This window comes from Geotrypetes seraphini, chromosome 3 (genome assembly GCF_902459505.1).
Source record: "Geotrypetes seraphini chromosome 3, aGeoSer1.1, whole genome shotgun sequence".
NCBI lineage: Eukaryota > Metazoa > Chordata > Amphibia > Gymnophiona > Dermophiidae > Geotrypetes > Geotrypetes seraphini.
This window is the reverse complement of record NC_047086.1, coordinates 174,339,688-174,365,828: the sequence shown is the minus strand read 5'-3', so window position 1 is coordinate 174,365,828 and position 26,141 is coordinate 174,339,688. Positions and strand designations below refer to the sequence as shown.

Genomic DNA, 26,141 nt, shown 5'->3' with positions numbered 1-26,141 from the left:
GAGTAGTGGGGATAGTGGGGACCCCTGTGGAACGCCTGATGGGTTTCTCCATGTTTTAGAGAGGTTGTAATTGAAGCGAACTTGATAGGTGCGGGTCGTAAGGAAACCTCGGAACCAGTCCAGCACTTCGCCTCCTATGCCGATTGAATCTAGACATTGTAGTAGTTTTTTGTGATCTACCAAGTCGAAGGCTGAGCTCATGTCGAATTGCATCACTAAGGCTTTGTGGCCCTTACTAAATAAGTTACGTAGGTAATCCAAGATTGCTGCTATCACCGTCTCAGTACTGAACAGAGGTCTGAAGCCTGACTGGGTTTCATGTAGCAGTGAGAACCGATCTAGGTAGTCCATCAGTTGGGTTTGTACCAAGCCTTCCATTATTTTTACGAAAAATGGGATGGATGCTACTGGTCTATAGTTGGTTGCTGAAGTTAGGGGTAGTTTATGATTTTTTGGGATTGGGGTGATTATAATGTGACCGTTTTTTGATAGGAATTTTCCCTTTTTGAAATTGTTGGACATATGAGTCCATAGTGTTATCTTAAAGTCTAAAGGGGCTGCTTTCATTATGTTGGGTGGACAGGGATCTAGGATGCAGTTTGATGTGGTATATTTGTTGTAGAGTTTTATGAAGTTATTCCATTCTAGGTCCTGAAAGGAGTTCCAATACATGTCCACTGGTATTTCGTTTTCGTATATGTTGGCTATTTGCTGTTCATCTGTGTTATTTGTTGGGCAGTTGTTCCTTAGGTTCACAATTTTTGAGTTAAAGTGTTGTGCTAGATCGTCTGCTGATGGAAGTTTTATGTCGTGCGTTAATTGACTGTGGCGTGTGGTATCAAATAGATTTTTTACTAGATTAAACAATTCATGAGTGTTAATTCCTTTTGCACTTGTGTTGGATGTGTATATTTTGGATGAGTAGAATTTTTTCCTTTTTTCTTTTATCAGTTGTTTATATTCCTTTATGTTTGATCTCCAGTTATTCCTGTCGGATATTTCACCTGATTTGTTCCAGATCCTTTCTAATCGTCGTATTGATTGTTTCATTTTTTGTAGTTCGGAGTCGAACCAGTTGTTATATTTATTTGAGCGGTTTGTTCTGTTTTGTTTGGGAGCTATTTTGTCTAATTTGCTTGTTTTTGACCATTGTTCCCAGAATTCACCTTCTTCATTCATCTCCTCGCGCGCTTTGTAGTGGGCCCAGTATTCCTCTGGGTTAATGTGGCCCCTTGTGAGATGTTCTTTTTTTATCCTTGGGTGAGTTTTTACTTTAGTTTGGTTCCAGTTTAGATTAAAGTAATAGGTGTAGTGGTTGGACCAGATGTCGTGGTTCCAAGTGCCGTTTGATATGGAAATAGTGGGATTTAGGATTTCTTTTGTGGACATAGCTACTAGATCTAGCTGGTGGCCTTTTTCATGGGTTTGTGTGGGTGAAGGAAGATTGAAGTTGAGTGAGGATAGGAAGTTTTTAAAATCTTTTGTGTCGGGATTTTTCTTATTTTCTAAATGTAGGTTTGCGTCTCCTGCTATAATATTGTAAGACGGAGTAATTGAGTTGTGTAGGATGAATTCATAGAAGTCTTCTCTGGCCTTTGACCAGCATTTTGGCGGTATATAAAATAGAATACAGGAGAGGTACTCTTCTAGGTCCTTATTGCTAATCTTGCATGCTAGTGTTTCTAGTTGGTTGGTTGTCTTGGAGTCAACTAATTCTAGTTCGAGTTCTTCCTTGAGGATGACTGCTAGTCCTCCCCCTCTGCGGTCTTCACGGTTTAACATGTGAATTTTGTAGTTATCTGGTATTAGGTCATTTAGTATTGGGTCCTCTCCTGATAGTAACCATGTTTCCGTTAGAAAGAGGCAGGCTATCTTTTTGTGGACGATCCAGTCTTTGATTAAGAAAGCTTTGTTCCTTACTGATCTGGTGTTAAGGTAGGCGCAGGGAATGGAGGTAGTTGTGTTGAGTGTGGTGGGTGTATTGATTTTGATGAGTTTTATCTCCCTTGGTCTTTTTTTGAGGGTACGGTGAGGTCTGTTATTACTTGTGATCGTTTTAATATGATTTACTCTTTCTTCCTGGTGGTTAATTAGGAGCCTAATTGGTGTATCAGGTTCATGGGCGGATTGTAGCTTTGGATAGAGTGATATAGCTTTTTTCACATTGTTGCATAGCAAATATATCAGTAGGATTGATAAGAGCTTCATGCTTGCTGATTTGGAATCCTTCTAGTATTGACTTATGTTGGTTTTCTGTCTATGCAGGCTTTCTGTCTTTATCAGTAAATGCTCTTGTACAGGGTTGTGAATAAATTATTATAGGATTGTGGAGGATTTGAATGGGGTAATAGTCGGTGATTGGCGGGGGGAGGAGCGGGGGTTCCGCGCTCCTTACCTTGTTGGAGGTCAGCGGATGATCCGGTGGAGCGGTCTTTAGGGCGAAAGTGTTCCACTCAAGTGCTCCACGAAGGCGCTCACAAAGGCGCAGGCTTCCTCCCCTTCCAGCTGCTCTCGGTACTTGCCTGCAGGAAGTTGCCGGTAAATCACTTCCCTGGCAAATTGGAGAGCTGGTGGGAGGGGAGACAGCTCTGTGAAAGCTCCCCAGGATCTTGTTCGCACACCCTGACCATCTCCCTCCACCTGCACCTGAATCTGCAGCTCTCTCCGGTCTTCAGCAACTCGGCAGGGGTGGCGATCAAGACATGCTGCCGACGTCGGGACCTTCACTCTCTGAGTCCCGGCTATTTTGTTTCAACTTCCTGTTTCCGAACAGGCGAGACTCAGAGAGGGAAGGCCCCGATGTTGGCAGCCTGTCTTGATCGCCTGAGGCTGGGAGGAACATTAGTCGGGAGGAACCGCAGTCGGCAGGAAATTTAACTGCCGACTTGATCTCGCCGTCCCTGCGCGGACCGGCAGAAATTTTCTACGGACCGACACCGGTCCGCGGACCGGCGGTTGAAGAACTGTGTTCTAGACGAATGCCCATCTCAGATCATGCAAGTTGCAGTTCTCGAATTCAAAAGGGATCTATTTAACTGGGTAACATCCACTCTTACAACTGGAATTTACCAGGAAAATATGGGTCACATTCTAATCACACCCATCTCCAAAGACCAGAAGACCTCACTCACTTTGACATCCAACTACAGACCCATTGCGAGCACCCCCTTCTTCACCAAAATGTTGGAAGGGTTGGTCAACCTGGAACTTGTAAAATCACTTAGAAAAATTAAATCTCTTAAATGACCACCAGTCGGGTTTTAGAGAAGGATTCAGCACCAAGACAGTCCTTGGCTCTCTCCTTAATCACCTATACAATCTCTTCAATCATGGCACAGCGTCCTGATTTTACAATTAGACTTTAGTAGCGCTTTTGACCTAGTAGACCACGAAATAATGCTCACGTGCCTAGATGCAATGGGAATATCGGGAAGTGTGTGGACCTCGTTTCAAGGCTTCTGAACTAAACGATCATATCAAGTGGTCAACGATGGGAATTACTCTGAATCATGGAAAAGCCCCTCGGGAGACCCTCAAGGCTCCCCACTATCTCCCACCTTGTTCAACATATATATCTCCTCCCTAGGACACCTACTGCAAAAGTTAAACCTAATATATTACATTTACGCATCTCTATATTAATTCCAATAACAAATGTGACGAATGCCACATCCAAACACATCTCCATCATGACGGAAATTGAACAATGGACTACAAACTTTAAATTTAAATTAAACTCAGAAAAAACAAAAATTTTCCTGGCTAGCCCAAAGGAAAAAAATCACTACAACAATACAAATAAACGGCCACGACCACCCAATATTAAAAACTATTAGAATACTAGGAGTCACTCTAGATACCCAACTAACCATGACCGATCACACAAACTCTGTGACAAAAAAATGCTTCTCCACTCTTTGGAAACTGAAAACCATAAAAAAATATTTTGACTCTCTGTCTTTCAGATTATTGGTACAGTCACTGATTCTATCCACCCTGGACTATTGTAACATCATCTACTTGGAGATACCTAAAAAAAACCGTAAGAAAACTGCAAATAGTTCAAAACACGGCCGTCCGCTTAATATTCGGATTAAAGAAAAGTGATCACGTTAGTCCCTTCTACAAACGGCTGCACTGGTTACCAATCGAAGAAAGAATTCTATTCAAATTATCCTGCTTTTGCTATAAACTAATCTGGGGAATGGCCCCCAACTACCTTCTACCTCACTTCGAATTCTACTCCTCCATTAGATCTACCAGAAACCACAACCTGTTTGCATACCCGAAAATCGCTGGCTGCAGATATCGAACCTTCCTGGACAGAACTTTCAAGTTCCAAGCTGGTAGACAGCAATCATGGCTAGGCTATTTCATCGATGCTGCTAGGCTGACCTACAGCATCTTCCGGAAAGAATTAAAGACCACTTTGTTTAAGAAATTCTTGTCCTAGCCAGACACTCCCGCGAACATAACCTCCACACCTTACCCTGAATTTCTTCCTCACACTAGGTATCCATATTCCCTGTCTGCTAAAATTCCCTCTTCATAATTGTATCCAGATACTCGCTGGTGTCCGATTATTTTCAATGTAAAAAGGTAAATTAGTTAATTTCTTATAAATCAACCTATGTATTGTTTTCCTTTCAACCACCTTGTATTGTTTTCCTTTCAACCACCTTGCATTCATCTACTGTAATTCGCTGATTGTACAGCTCTTCTTCTTTGTGAAGCACCAAGAAGTCACAAGATTATGGCGGTATAGAAAAATAAAGTTATTATTATTATAATTATTATTATTATCATGAGGAAGACTGCTGACCGTGAGGGGTGAGAAGAGAGGTAACACGCAGCAGATGCTTTACTGCAGGTACTGCAGCTCCACGGGACGATGAATGGCCTTGCCCCGTACCCGCAGCTACCAATCTTTTTTTCATCCTGTTCCTGCGGGTTACCCTGTGTCATTCTCTACTCAGGGAAATAGAATATCTTTAGCGGACAAATTCAGTAGACTCCTTCAATCTCACGAGTGGTCTCAACACTTCTGTCTTAGAAACATGATGACAGATAAAAGCCAAATGACCCATTTAGTCTGCCCATCTGCAGTAACCATTATCTCTTTCTCTCTCTGAGAGATACTATCCCAGGCCCTTTTGAATTCAGACACAGTCTCTGTCTCCACCACCTCTTCTGGGAGACTGTTCCATGCATCTACCACTCTTTCTGTAAAAAAATATTTCCTTCCTTAGCAACAGCAGCAGATGAATCCAGAGACCAATGGGATAGCACACATCTACCAGCAGGCAGAGATAGAGAAACTGATTAACAGGTGGTCCTATTGGCAGGCACTCCTCCTGTATCTCCAGTATGCTTTATCTCCCAGCAGGTGATGGTCGCTATTCAACTAGCTCCTAGATTCTGGCTGTGATTGGAACTTTATTTTCTCCTGTTGAGGTTTCTCTTCAATTAGACTGCCATTCTGTTTCTCCTATTGAGGTTTCTCTTCAGTGAGCTGGCAATGCTATTTCTCCTGTTGAGATTTTCTCTTCAGTGAGACAGGGGGTGTCCGGCTGAACGGTGCCGGCTTTAGGGGTTACACCTGGGCCCCCCCAGGTCCCTGCCTCACCCTCCCTCCATTGCTAGTGGGTCTGACTGGGTCTCTATTTTTTCTTCTTTCCCTTCTCTGTTTAAAAAAAAAAAAAAAAAGAGGAGACCACAGTTGCTACATTTTGCTCTGTTAGTGCTGCACATACAGCTCTAAATGGCTTCAACCGGCCCTAACAACAAGCTTGTGAGTATGTATGTATTTTTTTTACTGTTGTTTGAACTTCAGGTTCTGTTTGGGAGTCTTAGTACTCTGGGTTCGGTCAACATACATTTAAGGAATGGATATTTTATTGAGGCTAAGTTTTATGACTAGAAATCCGTTGAGGGAGCCGGGACTTTCCCGCCCTTTGCATGCACGCGCTTGGTTTCCTTGTTTGTTACAGCGCGGCAGTAGCGGTGCAATTTTATGCTCGCACTTGTTCTCCTTGTTGGGTTTCAGTGCAGCAGTAGTAGTCCTGTTTATTCCGAGGCTCTCTTTCGTCGGTGTTTGTTGCGGCCATGTGCAGCTGATTGTGCAGGTGCCGGTTTATAGCAGCGCGCATGAGATGGGACATGTTTTTTCGGGCGCTGTGGGAAGCACCGCACCGTTCTTCTGTTTATTCAACGAGTCTGATTTTCTTTCTATACAGGCCGCAGCAGGGTAAATTTTGCGGGGCTTGAATCCGACTATGTTTCTAGGAACGTTGATGCAGCGGCCACATGTCGGTGAGAATCAGGCGTGCGCTTGGGTCTCTAGCAATGGCGTGAGTGCTGCAGTGTTCTGGTAGTTTATTTACAGCTGACTTTGGTCAGGGTATGCCGCGGATTCTCGCCTTTCCGGTTCAGACAAGTTGTACGTGTTTCACCAGCTTTGGAACAAGCTTGGGCATATTTATATGTCTATGTCTGTGTTCCTGCTGTATTCCCTTGAAAGAAGCTGCTAGTTTAATTGGACTCTGGGGTTAGCACTCAAGGGGATTACCAGAAAGACTCTGACCTGTGCTAGGTCACCCGGTCTCGGTTTGTCTCCGGACTGAGCTGACATGTGGCAACTCATGGCACAGTGAAATCAGCAGTAAGATAGTGCCCTGTATTTCACACGGGTATCTCATTGTCTCTCTTGGGGTCCCTGCAGATTGAGCCTTAGTCTGTTGGTAACTGTCCTTCTTATTTGGGCTTCTGTGCTGCGCTGCATGTGTCTAGTAGTGGCGTAGGATATATATGCCTAAAGGTAGTACAAACAGTTTCCAAGTTCGGGCTGTCTCTATGGGCATAATGACACTTTGCATCTTCCTGCGGCCAGGACTCTCTTTCTCTATTTCTGAAAGGGACTGGACTTCAGATTTCCATGCTTATCAAGCTGGTTCTCCTGTCGCCATCTTTTCATGGCACATGCTAGACGGATCCCCCGACCAGACAGGAAGGGCTGTGCAGCTCCTTCTAACCAGGAGCCAGTTACCTATTCTATGAAACCCGCAGAGGAGCGCGCGCTATGTGGCAGTTAGCCTCATCCCTGAAGCTCTCATTAGCGATGTGAGCTTTGTCTGATACCTGTTAGGATGCTGTTGTTTTCCACGGGGCGGTAGATGCAGCATCTTGATTGTATCAAGTACGTATTCACTTTAAAGGACATACGTATTTCGCTCACGTTGCATGGAGTTAGTACTTTTTTCATGGTTCCAGTATACTCCTATTTACATTACAAAACTTGATTTTCCTAGGAGAATTTCTTTCTTCTTACAGATCCTACAGTTCTCATCCTGCCGTTCCCTGACCTTCTGCACTTCATTCTGAGGGGATCTTGACTTCTTCCAATGACTCTTCAGGCTTTCTCATGAGGGAGAAGATGCTATAATGTCAGGTCAGGGGGCTGTGAACATTTTTCAGGATGCTTGCAACTTTGCATCCTCCTCAGGTTTCCGATTCTTTCTTGGAGTCTCTATGTTTTATGTTTCCCTTTTAAGCGTTACTGGTCCTCAGGGCAGTTCTTGTAGTTCTTGAGGAACTAAGGGACGTTGTTCCACTTACTGCATGGTGCCCAAGATGTGGGCATTGGGCAGGCTGGATCCCATTCTGCTGAATTAGTTTCTCAGGGTTACACATTTCTGCACAGAAACTGGGAGAATATTTACATTTTCACTATGGACTCCGAATCTGCACTAGGTTTGCTTGCCTCTCTTGGAGCAGCGCTTTCGGTTTTGGCACATTCCATTTCGCCTACCCAAGGCTTCACAAACATTTTAGAAAATGTGGGCAGTGGTTCCGTTTTGGCGCTACCAGGCGATTCAGGCGATTCACCTAATTTCTTCTTGTCTGATTGCTTGATTCGGACGTCTTCCAGTCGGGCCATTTGACTGACACGAAAATGGTGGTTCTTTTCCTCAGTTCTTTGGATGTGAATCTTCGAATTTGCAGAGCGCTCTTTTGTCCTGTACTATTTATAGGTATATCGGGGAGATGTTTTTATTCATATAGGAGAGAAATGTGTTTCTTCCCAAAGACTAGGGCGATGGGTCACAGTCTCAGGTTTGCATTCTTCTTCGGTCTCCATGACCAAGAGTATAGGTCTGTACAGGTTCTAGGATCCATGTTGCTGACTCCACTGGGAACTTCGGCTTGATTTCCCATTATAACGCTACAGCAGTCGCTTTTGTTCCGGAGGTTCCCGGTATCTCAGGGCTCCAATTATTTGGTAGGCTCCTCATGCCTCGCTCTGTATGATTTGGTGGCTCAGCGAGATTTCTCTTTTCAAAGGCATGCCTCGGTCTTTGCTGGACTAGCTCATGGCCACCAAACACCCCGTGCTGTTGGGTTGGGGGGCTCAGTGCCTTCCATCCTCGGCTCCAGGAGTCTGGTCTTAGGGGGCGACTCAATACTTGTTCATTCTTCTTCTCTTGAGCATGGTCAGGCTACCTTTCTGGAGCTTCAGACCATTCTTCCGAAATGCCGCTGAGGGTCCTTTCAGTTGGTATTGTGATGGGGGTATTTCTCTACAGCTTGGGCAGTAGGTGAATTACTCTGTTGTCAGGTACAGTTGTTGTTCTACTTCAATGGGTGGACCCTCATCTTCCTCTTCTGTTGGCAGATCATTTTATGGGTCAGGAAAAGAGTTTGGATAGACTTTCTCTCCGCGAAATCTAAGCATAGCTCATTTATTGTATGTTACAGTGTACAGTGCTGTGTACGCTCTAGAAAGTGTACACGTTAGTAATAGTGAAATCTTCTACATCCTGGATATTGGGAGTTTTGGCTCAGGCGTTCCAGCTCTTTTCATGGACGTGTGATCTCCTGGAATTAGACCTCATGGCCTCGTCTCACAATTCAATGCTTCCTAGCTTCTTCGGCGGGCACAGGGAGTGGGAGTTAGAGGGGTTAGCAGCGTGGCTTCTTTCTCGCCTCTGGTTTCTCTTTTTCAGTGTTTTCCCCTGGCTGATGATGACTTGGATTTGCAATCTCAAGCTCGCTTTCCGGGCACAGTATTTGTAAAATCTCTGGCTTGGCTGCGCCATCCTTGCTATGCGAATCTGATGAGTCTTTCGACAGCCGGACTAAGGAGTTTCCTGGTATCTCCGGATTTGCTCACCTAGGGTCCGATCAACATGGATATTCGTACTACTTTGGTATTACGACCTAACTTTTGAGAAGTCATGACTGACGTGTAAGGGTTATGCGAAGCAGGTTGTTTCTTCTCTTATCCAGGCGCTACAGACGTCTTCACCTGTGGCTTCTGCTTCCTTTTGGAGGTTTTTCTTTTCTTGGATACTTCTCAACATTTGCACCCTTCCAGAGTTCATTTTTGACACAGGTGTATTGCCGGGGGCTTAGCATTCAATTCCCTTCAGCTTCAAATGCCATTCTTAGCTTGTTACAAGGGCTAGGTATATTGCTCTTTGCTTCCTTCTCAGCTTCATGTAGTTCAGTTCCTACACGGCGTACGGTATATTCGTACACCTCTTAGAAAGCCCTGTCCGAAGTACAATCTTCAGGTACTTCTTCGCAGTTTGCCGAAGGCTTCATTTCCTCCTTGTGCCGTTGAACATGGGGTTTCTTGTGGCCATGGCTTCAGCTCTGCAGTTTTCCGAGTTGCAGGCCTTGTTCAGTGGGGATTCCTATTTCTGATTTCCAAAATCTGGAATATCAGTTCGGACAGTACCACAATTCTTTCTAATGAGGTGTCATCCTTTCTTTTATGACACGCTCACTTTTCCTTCCTTCTTCCTGGGAGGAGAAATGGGGATCCGTGCTTTTATTCACTGCATTTTTTTGAAAGTGCATAGCGTTCTCCACGAGCAAGGTTTCTATTGACTTTTAGTTGTTTAGATCACCTTTTTGTGTTCTTCAAGGGACACCTCAAACATATGGCGGCGTCCAAAGCCTCCATCGCTCGATGGGTCAAGGAGGACATTCTTTACGCTTGCTTGATGGCAGGGAAGCGGTTGGCGAAAGAACTTTATGACCATTCCACCGGAGCGCTGGCTACTTCTTGGACTTGGTCCAGAGGTTTTTTCCTTGGAGGAGTTTTGTCTCGCGGCTACTTAGTCTTCTGAGAGTGCTTTCTCTCAGCATTACTGGTTGGATGTGGGGGCGCATGCGGTAGATGCGTTTAGTGCTTCTGTTGTTGCGGAGGCGGCATTTGCTTCCCACCCAGATTGAAGATTGCTTTGCTACATCCCATTGGTCTCTGGATTCATCTGCTGCTGTTGCTAGGGAAGGAAAAATTATGTTCTTACCTGTTAATTTTCTTTCCCTTAGGCGCAGCAGATGAATCCAGAGCCCCACCCTTTCTGGATATTGTCTGTCGGTTTTTTCTTTTGCAACTTTCGAAGTTGGTTATTATTGAGGGAAAGAAGTTTTTTTTTTTACATGCTATGCCTATTGATGATTACGGATGCTTGGGCAAGGAGCTATACTGGAAATACAGGAGGAGTGCCAGCCAATAGGACCACCTGTTAATCAGTTTCTCTTATCTCCGCCTGCTGGTAAATGTGTGCTATCCCATTGGTCTCTGGTTTCATCTGCTGCATCTAAGGGAAAGAAAATTAACAGGTAAGAACATAATTTTTCATTCTTCTACTCTGTCAGGCTACCGTTTCTGGAGCTTCAGACCATTCTTCCGGAATGAGTGAGATCAGCAGTAAGATAGTGCCCTGTATTTCACACGGGTATCTCATTGTCTCTCTTGGGGTCGCTGCAGATTGAGCCTTTGTCTGTTGGTAACTGTCCTTCTTATTTGGACCTCTGTGCTGCGCTGCATGTGTCTAGTAGTGGCATAGTATATATATACCTAAAGGTAGTACAAACAGTTTCCAAGTTCAGGCTGTCTCTATGGGCATAATGACACTTCGCATCTTCCTGTGGCCTGGACTCTCTTTCTCTATTTCTGAGGGGGCCTGGACTTCAGATTTCCATGCTTATCACGCTGGTTTCTCCTGGCACCATCTTCTCATGGCACATGCTAGACAGACCCCCCGACCAGACAGGAAGGGCTGTGCAGCTCCTTTTAACCAGGAGCAAGTTACCTATTCTATCAAATCCATGGAGGACCACATCCCTGAAACTCTCATTAGCGATGTGAGTTTTGTCTGATATCTATTAGGATGCTGCTGTTTTCCACAGGGACGGTAAATGTAGCATCTTGATTGCATCTAGTACGTATTCACTTTAAAGGACATACATATTTTGCTCCCGTTGCATGGAGTTAGTACTAAGAACATAAGAAGTTGCCTCTGCTGGGTCAGACCAGAGATCCATCGCGCCCAGCAGTCCACACCCGCAGTGGCCCATCAGGTCCATGACCTGTCAGGTTTTCTTGATTTAGCCCTATAGCCCCCTTATTTTTCTATCTATACTTTTTCTATACCCTATCTACCTCTCGCTGTACCCCTCAATCCCCCTATCCTGACAATCCCCCTATTCTTCTTCGGTCACCATGACCAAGAGTATGGGATTCTGTACAGGTTCTAGGATCCATGTTGCTGACTCCTCTGGGGCTTGCTTTCCCATAATAACGCTACAGCAGTTGCTTTTGTTCCAGTGGTTCCCGGTATCTCAGGGCTCCAATTATTTGGTAGGTTCCTCAAGCATCGCTCTGTACGATTTGGTGGCTCAGCAAGATTTCTCTTTTCAAAGGCATGACTCGGTCTTTGCTGGACTAGCTCATGGTTACCAAACATCCCGGGCTGTTGAGTTGGGGGGCTTGGTGCCTTCCATCCTCAGCTCCAGGAGTCTGGTCTTAAGAGGCGACTCAGTATTTGATCATTCTTCTACTCTGGAGCATGGTCGGGCTACTATTTCTAGAGCGTCAGACCATTCTTCTGGAAAGACGCTGAAGGTCTTTTCAGTCAGTTGATGGTGGTATTTCTCTCCAGCCTGGGCAGTAGGTGATGTACTCAGTTGGCGAGTAAAGCTATGGTTCTACTTCAATGGGTGGACCCTCATCTTCCTCTTCTGTTGGCAGATCATTTTACGCGTCAGGAAAAGAGTTTGGATAGACTTTCTCTCCGCAAAATCCGAGCATAGCCCATTTATTGTATGTTACAGTGTACAGTGCTGTGTACGCTCTAGAAAGTGTGAATGTTAGTAATAGTGAAGTCTTTTACATCCTGGATATTGAGAATTTTGGCTCAAGTGTTCCTGCTCTTTGTATGGAAGTGAGATCTCCTGGAACTAGACCTCATGGCCTCGTCTTGAAATTCTAAGCTTCCTAGCTTTTTCGGCAGACACAGGGAGTGGGAGTCAGAGGGAGTAGCAGCGTGGCTTCTTTCTCGCCTCTGGTTTCTCTTTTTCAGTGTTTTCCCCTGGCTGATGATGGCTTGGATTTGCCATATCGAACTCGCTTTCATGGTAAAGTATTTGTAGAATCTCTGGATTGGCTGCACTATCCTTCTTATGCGGATCTGACAAGTCTTTCGAAAGCCTGATTGTTGAGTTTCCTGGTATCTCCGGATTTGCTCACCTGGGGTCCGATCAACATGGATATTCGTTCTACTTTGGTATTACGACCTAGCTTTTGAAAAGTCATGGTTGACGTGTAATGGTTATGCAAAGCAGGTTGTTTCTTCTCTTATCCAGGCGATACAGATGTCTTCACCTGTGGCTTCTGCTTCCTTTTGGAGGCTTTTCCTGTCTTGGGTACTTCTCAACATTTGCACCCTTCCAGAATTTTTTTTTGGCACAAGTGTATTGCCAAGGGCTTAGCGTTCAATTCCCTTCAGCTTCAAGTGCCATTCTTAGCTTGTTACAAGGGCTAGGTATTAGAGAATGACCCGGGGAAAAATTATGTCCCCGTCACTGCCCCGTCCCCGGACCACCATCCTCTGCACCGTCCCGTCCCCGCTGTCCCTTTCACCGTCCCGTCCCCGTCTCTGCCATCCCCTTCACCGCCCCGGCCCCATCCCCGTCTTCAGTGTCTTCTCCTCTCCATCCCCCCACCCCCAGCACCCTTCACGCGGTCCAGCAGCTCCCTCCCACCGGCCAGCCGTGCATCTCCCTCCCTCCCTTCTTTTCCCTTACCTTTTCTTGTTAAAACGCGCGTTTTCTATAAGGCTAGGAGCTGTATTACAGCCGGAGCCTTGAAGTCGTGTCGGGTTGCCGGCTAGAAAAGTCTTCTCCGATGCAACCGGAAACAGGAAGTTGCGTCAGAGGAGACTTTTTCCAGTGTGCAACGCGACTTGACTTCAAGGCTCCGGCTGTAATACAGCTCCTAGCCTTATTGAAAACGCGCGTTTTAACAAGAAAAGGTAAAGGAAAAGAAGGGAGGGAGATGCATGGTCGGCTGGCCGGCGGGAGAGAGTGGGTGCCGCTCGTTCACTGCGCGTTCCAGATGGTTCACCGCCCCGTGCTACCATTCACCGCCCCACGTGTCGGTGAATTGCCTTGTCCCCGAACTTGCGGTGACCATTTTTTTTGGTCACCGTTTTGGCAGGTTACCCGCGGCTAAACGTGGCTAGCCGCAGGTAACCGCCACTGTGCCATTTTCAACTAGGTATCTTGCTCTTCCCTTACTTCTCAGCTTCATGTAGTTCAGTTCCTAAACGGAGTACGGTATATTCGTACACCTCTTAGAAAGCTCTGTTCGGAGTACAGTCTTAAGGTAGTTCTTCGCAGTTTACCAAAGGCTACATTTCATCCTTGTCTTTTGAGACGCTAAAATGCTGTGCTGTTGAACACGGAGTTTCTTGTGTTTCATGGCTTCAGCTCGGCAGTTTTCTGAGTTACAGTCCTTGTTCGGCGTGGATTCCTATTTCTGATTTCCAAATTCTTCGGACAGTATCACAATTTCTTTCTAAGGAGGTGTCATCCTTTCTTTTATGCCACTCTCACTTTTCCTTCCTTCTTCTTAGGAGGAGAAATGGGAATATGTACTTTTATTCACTGCATTTTTTGAAAGTGCGTAGCGTTCTCCGCGAGCTAGGTTTCTAACGACTTTTAGTTGTTTAGATCACCTTTTTGTATTCTTCAAGGATGCCTCAAAAGTTTGGCGGCGTCCAAAGCCTCCATCGCTCTATGGGTCCAGGTGGACATTCTTTACACCTGCTTCATGGCAGGGAAGCGGTTGGCGGAAGAACTTCATGACCATTCCGCCAGAGCGATGGCTACTTCTTGGACTCGGTCCAGAGGTTTTTTCCTTGGAGGAGTTTTGTCTCGCGGCTACTTGGTCTTTCTAGAGTGCTTTATCTTGGCATTACCGGTTGGATGTGGGGGCGCATGTGGTGGATTTGTTTAGTGCTTCAGTTGTTGCGGAGGCGGCATTTGCTTCCCATTCAGATTGAGGATTGCTTTGCTACATCCCATTGATTCCTGGATTCATCTGCTGCTGTTGCTAAGGAAGGAAAAATTATGTTCTTGCCTGTTAATTTTCTTTCCTTTAAAAGCAGCAGATGAATCCAGAGCCCCACCCTTTCTGAATATTGACTGTCGGCTTTTTCTTTTGCAGCTTTTGAAGTTTGTTATTGTTGATGGTTGCGTTCTGTGTTATTGCCTTTTGAGTTTTGTTATGGGAAAGAAGTTTTTTACATGCTATGCCTATTGATGGTTACGGATGCTAGGGCAAGGAGTATACTGAAGATACAGGAGGAGTGCCAGCCAATAGGACCACCTGTTAATCAGTTTCTCTATCTCTGTTTGCTGGTAGATTTGTGCTATCCCATTGGTCTCTGGATTCATCTGCTGCATCTAAAGGAAAGAAAATTAACAGATAAAAACATAATTTTTCCTTCTGCAACAGTGTCGGCTATCATTGAAAACCACCTACACAGCATTGCTACAAATTTAAATGGACTTGGTTCTCTGTCTGGTGTAATCTCTAATCGCTAGATCTTATCACTGGTCTTCTGCCTTCAGTTCTGGATTATCCAATTTTGGGCTCCAGGCTACTTCAATACGTGTTCTTCTTATTGCTCTCGGTGCCTTTCATTCACTGGTTGACAAGAAACCATTGTTGGTACATCCCTTGGTATCCTGATTCATGAAGGGCGATTACCATATCTTTCTGTTGCCCCTCCCCTTATGTATCATTGCCAAGTTTTGGCGGACAGATTGGCAGCCCTTTTACCTCAGTTGATTTGTACTGAACAGGTTGGCTTTATGCAAGGGCATCAATCAGTGTTTAATGTGTGTCTGTTGTATTGTACCTCGCGGGATGTCCCTTTGCTGTTGGTAGGCCTTGACACAGTGAAAGCGTTTGACCAGGTTAGCTGGTCCTATCTTTTTCAAGTATTGGAATTTGTGGGCATTATGGGGTGGTACTTACAAGCTTTACATACCTTGTATTCTTTTCCTTCAGCCTCTCTTTTAGTTAACAGTACAGTCACGGCTTCCTTCCTTATTTGTTGTGGCACACGGCAGGCTGTTCCCCTTGTCCCCTTTGTTATGCTTGCTTTATCTGGAACCTTTATTGCACACTCTCCAGAAAGTTCCGGATGTAGAAGGCATCCGCTTCCCTTCCGGATTAGTGAAAACCCTGTTTTTTGCATGTGATGTCTTGCTCGTTCTTACTAATGTTCCTTCTTCTCTGTTCCATACCCGAAAGTACTAGGCGGTTCACAACAATCAAGTGGAGTACATACAATGCAAATGCATACATCAAATTGAGATCTTCTGAAGATTCAGCAAAATAAAATGCTAATTTTATAAAGAATTACAAACAATTTAAAATAGGATAAAAAGTTAGGTTAAAAAATAAACATTAAGATTCTAGCCTGTTAAATAGTTGTGTTTTTATCTGTTTTCTAAAGTCAAAGTAAGAGGAAGCTTCTAACACCATTTTGGCAAGCCATATATTCAATTTGGCCGCCTGAAAGGAAAAGGTTCTCTCGAGGAACCTTTTGTAATGACAAGAGTTTTATTGAAGGATATGCAAACAGGTATACTCTTTGGGAGCTCTTATTGGAATAACTCAAGGTAAAATGAAGGATGAGGTAACCTGGAAGCATGCCATAAACTGCTTTAAAGCAGATACATGAGAACTTGAATAATACTCTGAATTCTAATGGCAACCAAGATAGAAGGGAGTGATATGCTCCCATTTTTTTGGACCAAAAATGAGGCAAACAGCCGTATTATGAAGGACTTTCAGGTAGGGTTAGGGTTGTTAAATTTACATTTGTTGTCTATAGCGTGTCAATTGCGACATCTTAATGATTGGTTCAGGGGAATTTCCTATTTTACCTTCACAGAAGTTGAATTGGACATTCTTGCACTTTATTCTGTGGGAACTCTGCTACACGCCCCGGAGACTTTTCTTAAATCAGTACTAGCCCACTATCCAGTCTATCTTCCCACCAGAGCTGCCTGGAAGTGTACCTATTTGAACTTATTGCGTACTGCCTCCCCATTGTTAACTATTAGGGGCCTGATTTGGAGTCTTCCCAGTTTGCTTCATGGATGCCGTGTGGACTTATCAATCTTCATCAGGTCCTCACATGCACAGGCATGCTGCGTACTTATCAACAGTTGGTACAGTGCTACGGACTTATAGCCAATGATATTTTGCCATATCTTAAGGACACGGAGTGCACATTGCGCCTCAATATGCAGAAGGGGTCTCAAAGTCCCTCCTTGAGGGCCGCAATCCAGTCGGGATTTCAGAATTTCTCCAATGAATATGTATGAGATCTATGTGCATGCACTGCTTTCAATGCATATTCATTGGAGAAATCCTGAAAACCCGACTGGATTGCGACCCTGAAGGAGGGACTTTGAGATCCCCGATATACAGGGTATTTCATGCTAGTAGCGCCCTTTGTCATCAGTGCCACCTCAATCTTCAACTCAGGCACTACGTACGCTCTCTACCTGTGCCAACCTTAACTTTGATTGTATGAAATGTTCTGAAAGAAGCCCTTTGTTTGGAAGCACAGCCCCTGATCCCCATCCGTGTTCACCATAAATTTTTATTGGAGTCATCATGCAGCATTGACTTTGCTTCTTTGGGGGAGCGGTGTTTGGTGGATTTTGGCACTCCAATTTTGGATACTCTGCTACAAACTGCCCTTAAAACCCCATCACAACATTGGACCTCAGTTCCACTGTTTGAATTACAATATAAGCTGATATAGCAGTTCAAAAGGATGCTGTTTATTTTTCATGGATAGCGACATATCCTTAATTTACATTTCTCAATTTTAGTAGAAACATACAGAGCAATTCTGTACTGGGCACATGTAGTTATTCGTCTTGCATATGTAGGTGGGGCACCTTTAATTGTTACTTCTGCAAGTGCTCTATTCTATAAGGTAGGATAGAAACATAGAAATAGACAGCAGATAAGGGCCATGGCCCATCTAGTCTGCCCACCCCAATGACCCTCCCCTACCTTTCTCTGTGAATAGATCCCACGTGTCTATCCAATTTGGCCTTAAAATCAGGCACGCTGCTAGCCTCAATAACCTGAAGTGGAAGACTATTCCAGCGATCAACCACCCTTTCAGTGAAAAAGAATTTCCCGGTGTCCCCGTGCAGTTTCCCGCCCCTGATTTTCCACGGATGCCCACTTGTTGCCGCGGGACCCTTGAAAAAGAAGATATCATCTTCCACCTCGATGCGGCCCGTGAGATACTTGAATGTCTCGATCATGTCACCCCTCTCTCTGCGTTCCTCGAGTGAGTACAGCTGCAACTTATCCAGCCGTTCCTCGTACGGGAGATCCTTGAGTCCCGAGATCATCCGGGTGGCCATTCTCTGGACCGACTCCAGTCTCAGCACATCCTTACAGTAATACGGCCTCCAGAATTGCACACAGTATTCCAGGTGGGGCCTCACCATGGATCTATACAATGGCATAATGACTTCAGGCTTACGGCTGACGAAACCTGCGTATGCAACCTATGATTTGCCTTGCCTTGGATGAAGCTTGTTCCACTTGATTGGCAGTCTTCATGTTCTCACTGACGATCACCCCTAAGTCTCGTTCTGCTTCAGTTCTTGTTAGGATCTCGCCATTAAGGGTGTAAGTCTTGCATGGATTTTGGCTGCCCAAGTGCATGACTTTGCATTTTTTGGCATTGAAGCTGAGTTGCCAGGACCTAGACCAGCGCTCCAGTAGGAGTAGGTCGTGCATCATGTTGTCGGACATTGAATTTATGTCTGTTGTGCTTTTGCCCACTACATTGCTTAGTTTGGCGTCATCGGTGAATAATGTTATTTTACCTCGCAGCCCTTCTGCCAAGTCTCTTATAAAGATGTTGAATAGGATCGGGCCCAGGACCGAGCCCTGCGGCACTCCACTGATTATCTCCGTCATTTCGGAGGGTTCACCACTACCCTCTGAAGCCTACCTCCAAGCCAGTTCCCAACCCATTTCGTCAATGTGTTGCCCAATCCTATAGAACTCATCTTGCTCAGCAACCTGCGGTGTGGTACGCTATCGAATGCTTTACTGAAGTCTAGGTATACGATGTCCAGGGACTCCACAACGTCCAGCTTCCTTGTCACCCAGTCAAAGAAGCTGATCAGATTGTAAGTGCTATAGTGAAGGGTGTATGTGTGAGTGGACCATGGGTGTGTTGCCAAGTGTGCACATCTTATAGAATACTATCAGTTGCGCTTGTTGCTTGGCAAGCTGAGGTATGACAATAATTGACCTGGAATAAGTGGCTCTGATTAAAATTCAGACAAAAGCAGGCTGAAATGTGGGCAGACAGTTCCTGATTAACATTAATATTCTATAGTGGCTTAGGTGGTCTCAGATGCTATTATAGAATTGGTGATCAGCATGCACTACTGTGGCACCTAAATAGAGGCACAAAGTTGTAGACTTGCCTCCATAAGGTTTGTCTAACAGTTTGAAAAAATTTAATATAGATTTGTGTATGTTAACATTGCAATGAATACTGTGCCACCTAAAATGTTATTTCAAGTGCTCTATGCTGAATTATAGCAATGACTGATATACCGTATATACTCAAATATAAACTAAGTTAACCTTTTTCTCCCAAAAAGGAGGAAAAAACGTTGACTCTAATATAAACTGGGGTGGGGGGATGTTTATGTTCAAGTGCACTGCCCTACCAGGCTCTACACCCAGCCCCCTTCCCTCCCTGCTAGGCTCTGCACCCTGTTTGCCCTCCCTCCGTGCTCTGCCAGGCTCTGCAACCAGCTCCCTCCCTTACTCCCTCACCTACCATGCCAGTCTCTGCACCCAGTCCCCCTCTCACCCTGCCCTGCCAGGCTCTGCATCCATTTCCCTCCCCTACCAGTCTCTTTACTCAGCCCCCCTCCTTCCTGCCCTGCCAGGTTCTGTACCCTGTCCCCCCCCCTCCGTCCTGATGCCTTACAGGCTTCCACCAGGCCCTATTATAAGTCCTGGTGGTCCAGGGGTAGGCCAGGACAGGAGGTATCTCTCCCTCCTCCTGCCCCAGCCAACTTTAACAATTTTTGTCTCCCTCACGTCACCCTCTACACCCCTAACCCCTTCCACACACCTTTTAAATCCCTAATGGTCCAGCAGTGGGCTGGGACAGGAAGGATCCCTTCCATCTCCTTTCCCAGCCAACTTTAAACAACGTTTCTCACCCTCCCGCCCCCTCCGTGTACCTGTTAAGTCCCTAATGGTCCAGCGGTGAACTGTGACAGGAGTGACCTTCCTTTGCTCCTGCCTGTGCAGAGCCGCTAACTAATTGGCTCCTGGGAGTTCTTGTGGTCCCGTGAGAACTCACAGCAGCCAATTAGGTAGTGCCTCTGCACGGGTAGGAGCTAAGGAAGGTCACTTCTGCCACAGTTCAGCACTGGACCAACAGGGACTTGTTAGGTACGTGAAGGGGGCGGGAAGGAGATAAAAGTTGTTTAAAGTTGGCCAGGGCAGGAAACAGAAGGGATCCTTCCTGTTCCGGCCCACTGCTGGACCACCAGAGATTTAAAAGGATGGGTGAGGTGATGAGAGAGAGATAAAAATTGTTAAAGTTGGCTGGGGCAGGAGACAGGAGGGATTGCTCCTGTCCCGGTTCATTGCTGGACCACCAGATCTTACCACAAGACTTGCAACAGGTTCGGGAGGGGAGGGGGGGCTCGCGCTGACCCAACTATAAATCAAGACCCCCATTTTTTAGCCTCAAAATCTCAGTTTATATTTGAGTATATACGGTAAATCATATTTTTATATACAGTAAAACCTTGGATTGCAATTAACTTGGTTTGCAAGTGTTTTGCAAGACAAGTAAAACATTTTATTAAATTTTAACTTGATATACAAGCAATGTCTTGCAATACAAGTACATAAAGTATACACACATCACAACCGAGCCAATGGTTCTTCTTTCTCTGATGCTGAAGGAGTATAGTGACTGTTCTAAATGAGCGAGGTCTTGCAATACAAGTACATAAAGTAATTTGTATTAAATTTTTTGGATTGTGGAACAAATCGTCTGGGTTTCCATTATTTCTTATGGGGAAATTCGCTTTGATATACGAGTGCTTTGGATTACAAGCATGCTTCTGGAACGAATTATACTCACAAACCAAGGTTTTACTGTATTTTATAATGCCTTGCAAAAAATTCTTGCTGGATTTCCTTTTACTGGAAAATTGAATTTAATTCTTATGCATAGATATAAACTTTAAAATGTTTATTGCTGAACCTAATTTTTTTTTTTTCTATTTTAGTTCTAGGTCTCGTTCTAGGACATATTCCCGATCTCGTAGCAGAGATCGAATTTATAATCGAGACAACAGGGATTATCGCAGAGATTACAGAAATAATAGAGGAATGAGACGTCCTTTTATTTACAGAGGAAGGGGGAGAGGGTATTATCATCAAGGAGGAGGTAGATATTTCCGAGGAGGTTACAGGCCTATGTGGAATCGTAGGCACTCTCGGAGTCCTCGGCGAGGGCGTTCCCATTCCAGGAGTCCAAAGCGGAGGTCTATGTCTTCCCAAAGGTCTAGAAGCAGATCCCACCGATCATATAGATCTTCCAGGTCTCCAAGGACATCCTCATCGCGGTCTTCATCCCCATATAGCAAATCGCCTGTCCCTTCCAAAAAACGAGGATCTCTTGAAAAGCAAGGAAAAAAGACTGATGGGGGTGCCTCACACCACAGCCCTCTGAACAGTAAATCTCAAAATGAACAAAAAGATGCATTTGAACATGATGCATCGGAATCCCTTGATGAGTTGAATAAAACAGCAGTACATGGGGACAGTTGGACTGGTCTTTCTACATATGACAACAGTCCGAGATCCCCTCTTAGCCCATCTGTTGCCTCACCATCCAGTCTTTCATCTCGCTCAGATGTTCCTCTGCTTAGCACAGTTCATTCAGGAAAAAACACTTCTCCACATTCCAGGCAACGTAGCCCTGAGAGATCTGACTCTGGTTCTTTAGAAAATGGTTCGGCTCGTTATAGTCCATCGCAGAATAGCCCCTTGCACCACATCCCATCAAGAAGAAGTCCTGCAAAGACAATGCCATCTCAGAGTGCTCCACGAGAGGAAAGCCGCATACGTTCTTCATTGTACTGCAGTGCTGGTGACCAGGAAGTTACAAAGGGTGGAAAGTTTTTGAAAAGGTGAGTCAAAATTGTAACTTCAGAATTAACAGCAGTTACTTTTACTGTCTGTGGGCATCTAGGCTATAACCAAAAGCTTGCTGTAATGATTACTTTCAAAGATGTAAAGAAGTTTCGAAAAAACCTACTTGTTTGATTATTTTACCAAAAAACAGCATATTTTGCAACAGATCTGTAATTTTCAGGGTTATTTTGATCTAATGTACAGGGGGTTGAATCACAGACCGTTTTAATAGCTTTGGGAGCGCATGTGATAAGGATGCATTCATGAGGTTGTTAGGTAATCTATTCTGATAGTCATTGTTTAGCTAGTTTAACAAGCCAGGGAAAACATGGACATAAGTCACATATAATGAGTTAAGACAACTCGGCATCCTATTTCAATCAAATTTACTAGTAGTATTCAAAGATATCGGGTATAAGTAATTTCACTTTGTGGAGGGTTAAAATTATCTCTATGTCCTTTGAAAAAAATATAGCACAGTTATTACTATGTAAATCTTCTGGTGCCACATTTGTGTTCTTAAGTGAGTGAGAAGATGAGTGGTACGGTATATACTGGAATATAAACAGATCTGAATATAAACCAAGGTGACCTTTTCTCCCCCCCCCAGCAAAAAAAAAAAAAAAGGAGAAGAAAAGGTTGACTCAAATATAAAACAAGATTAGAAATTTGGGTGATCCTGGTGTGAGAGTCTACAAAGACTAGACATCATTGCCATAAGTTTTAACAAAAAAATTTAACTTTGTAAAACCACAAAACATTTAGTACAATAACAACAATTTAAACCAGGGTTGTCCAATCTGCAGCCCCGTGAAGTATTTTGTGCGGCCCCGGTCAAGGGTGATGCAGTGTTTTCCTCTACTTCCCCTGGGTGTTTACTGTCTTGCTGGCTCCCTCCTCTGTCTTGCTGCAGCGTTTGCGCGGCCCCAGAAACATTTTTTTTCAGCCAATGCGGCCCAGGGAAGCCAAAAGTTTGGACACCCCTGCTTTAAACAATATCTGTTTAGATAAATTTAGGAACAAGAGGTCATAGAATGAAGGAGAAAGGGAAAAGGCACATGAGTACAGTAATTTTCCAAAAAGGTAATAGATACATGAATACTTTAAGAAGTCAATACATAGTCAAAAGCTTAGATGGTACTTGTGTGATTTAAAAAGATGTATTGGTACCTCAATAATTTAAAGATATGCAGATAAACAGGATTTTTAGAAATTGTTAGATATGTGACATTTTAGAGATATGGTCAAAACACATCTTGTCAAGCCAAATTTTCTGAACCCACCCACTCCTGGCGGAATTTTGTATACAATATTTCAAAATTCTGCAAAGTTTATTTGTAGTGTTTTGTGTAGAATCATCCTATCCTGAGGCCTGAAATTCCTTCCCGCCTTTTCCTTTTTCTGTTTCTAGCCTCCATAGTTCCCTCTCTCACTCCAACTGCAGTTCTGTCTCCCTTAAATCCTACCCCTCTCGCTTGCACCCTGAATTCCCTCCTTGGCCCCCATAGTCTGGCATCTCTCTCCACTAGCTAAGAATTTCTTCCTCCCTTCCCATCCCCTTTCTGGTCTTGATCACTCTCTCTTCCATATCCCCTCACCCCACCCACCACCTCTCTCTCTTGTACCCTGAATTCCTTCCCTATTCCCCATGGTCTAGCATCTCTCCCTTTCTCTATGAACAAGCATCTCTTCCTTCTCACCCTCTTTCCCCTCTACTTACGGGTCCAGCATCCATGTCCTCCTCCCCCTGCAAGTCTAGCATCCATGTCCTCTCCTCTTCCCCCCCCCCCCCACACTTACAGTCTAGCATCCATGTCCTCTCATCTCCTCCTCCCCACCACCACCATGGGTCTAGCATCCATGTCCCTGTCCCTTCCTGCTCCCCAATGCAGGTCTGGCCTCTCACCAAATGGCCAACACATACCACACCCCCGGTGAGATCAGACATACCTGTAGGCCTTCCAAAGAAGAAGCAGCAGCTGGCTGGCAGAGGTAGCACTATGAATGGGCTGCTTGTGGCCAGTCCTACCAGGGCCTTCCCTATGCTGTGTCATCTGTCTACAGGAAGTGATAGAGGGAAGGATGTGATAGAGGGAAGGCCCTGGTGGGGCTGGCTGCAAGCAGCCCATTCACAACGTTGCCTCAGCCAGCTGCTGTTGCTCTGGAAAGCTCACAGGAATGTCTGATCTCATGGAAGGGGGGGGGCAAAGATAAAAGGGAGAGAGGCCAGACCCATGCAGGGGAGGAGATGGGATAGGAATAGAATCTCAGAAGGAACTGGCAGGCCTCAAGCAGGCACAGATGCTCAAGGCCCTGCACCAGATCTGCATACACAGGCAGAAACGGCTTTTTGTCAACGTGACATCAACTGTCTGAAGCACCAGTTGCCTGGTAAGGAGAATGTGGCAGTGGCAGAGTAGAGTGCAGGGTAGTGCCTGTCTTTGGGGAGAGGGGTCGTGCAGTAGAGCAACGTCAGTCATGGGGAGGGGGTGGGGCGTGTAGGAGTAGGAGAGCAGCTCCAGCCATCAGGAATGAGCCATGCAGGAGAACAGCTCCGGTCATCAGGAAGGGGCCATGCAGGAGAGCAGTTCCGGTCATCAGGAAGGGGTCCGTGCAGAAGAGCAGCTCCAGTCATTTTAAAGGGTGTACAGAAGCGCCAGCTACCAGGTTGACTCAAATATAAACCGAGACCCCCATTTTTGAGCCAGTTTTTTCAGCCCAAAAATCTTGATTTATATTTGAATATAACAACTTAATTTTTTAACAAGTTCTGAGCTGTAGTTATACTGTTTTGAAAAATAGACTTCCTTTTCAACTGGCTAGGCCTTTGTAGTCCAGACTGAAGGATTGTTTTTCTACCAGCAGATGGAGGCAGAGAAGCTGAAAACTTCCAGTGACATCACCTATGTAAAAAATGGTTCAGCCTAGAATTTGCCAGTATATCTTTGTCTCTAGAAGTTTGCAGACTGGACTGGTACAGTAAGATTTCTTCAAAGCAGGTCTGATGCGCCAGGATAGAGAATGACACGGAGACCAATTTTCCCTCGTCCCCAAGGGAACTCATTTTTCCATCCCATCGAGTTCTCTTCCTGTCACTGCTCTGAACCATTCCTGGAAGCTCTGTCCTCATATGCACAAGCCTCAAACACTTTAAAATCATAAGTGTTCGAGGCTTGTGTGGTTAAGGCAGAGCTTACAGAAATGGGGCAGGGATGGGACGGAGAAATTGAGTTCCTGCGGGGACAGGGACAGATTTGTCCCCATGTCATTCTCTACTCCAGGATTCAGTCCATGGGCTGCAGCCAGTGTTTGCTCTCAGGGAATGGGCTGCAGGCTACACTTCTCTCTCAATATTCGCGGGGGTTAGGGGCAAAGCCGTCCCGCAAATATTGAAAATTTGCAAATAATTTTTGGGCCAGCTCTGACCCACCCCCGCCTCCCTCTCACCTTCCCCCCGGCATCCCGGACCTTACCTAGTGGTCTAGCGGTCTTTCGTGGCAGGAGCAATCTTCCTACGCTCCTGCCCCGTTCAGATCACTCATACAAATGGCTGTCGTGAGTTCCCGTACTTGATGCAGATACTTTATTCATTCAAACAGTCCGTTGTTTAAAAATCATATATCCATGTTTCTCAGGGGTTCTAATTAGAAATTGAATGAATGTGGTTACATCAAGCCAGAGGTGTGCTCTGTGAATGTGTGCGACCAGTGACATGTGAGATAGAGCCTGTATTGATGTGGATGTCATACATAGTGGGTAATGGCATGCTGTGCCATCACCAGCTTATTTGGAGTACACAATCACCTCTCACATTGCATATATTGTTAATGTGCACCATCTTCTAATGCAGTTTTGCGTCACTCAGCTGTCAGTCTCAGCTGATCACATTATGTCTCTTTCTAAAGTCTCTCTTTTTAAATTCCTTAGTTGGCGCCTTTTATCACTTTTGAAACTCACCCATCACCCACTATGTACATCTACATCAATACAGGCTCTATCTCACATGTCACTGGCGGCACACAGCGCACATTCACAGACACCCCTGAGGAAGGTGTTTTAATTGAAACACAGGCCGTGTTGGGTCCCAGTCTCCTGTGAACTAAAGTGGATATATGATTTTTAAACAATGGACTGTTTGATTGAATAAAGTGTCTGCATCAGGTACATCCGTTCTGCAGTTTCCTTTATCATGCCAAGCCACCGCTGAAGCCTCTTTCAGGGGTGTGGGACCTTTAATGTAGTATTTTCCACTCTGATGAAGTCTCCCTTTGAACCAATCTCAACCTCATCTTTCAAGTATCTCACTTGGAAAGTAATGTTTCTCATAGCTCTTACAACTGCACGCCGAGTCAGTGAACTTCAAGCACTTGCGTCAGATCCACCTTATACAACATTCTACCACGATAGAGCAGTTCTTTGTACTCAACTGAAGCGCGTCCCAAAGGTTGTCTCAGAATTTCATCAAGCCAGTCTATAGTTCTTGTCTTCTTTCTAAGACCACATTCTCACCCTGCTGAAGCTGCTCTCCACACATTGGACTGTAAAC

General features: G+C 45.0%; 1 protein-coding gene across 7 annotated transcripts in view; it reads left to right on the top strand.

Annotated features, from left to right (window-relative positions):
- Window positions 1-26,141, top strand: part of BCLAF1 (BCL2 associated transcription factor 1) — a 245,353-nt gene that overhangs the window by 54,924 nt on the left and 164,288 nt on the right. For all 7 annotated transcript variants that reach the window (XM_033936166.1, XM_033936164.1, XM_033936160.1 and 4 more), the window contains exon 3: window positions 20,686-21,591. In XM_033936166.1, the coding sequence (XP_033792057.1) occupies window positions 20,686-21,591 (906 nt within the window). The remainder of the gene's footprint in view (window positions 1-20,685; window positions 21,592-26,141) is intronic.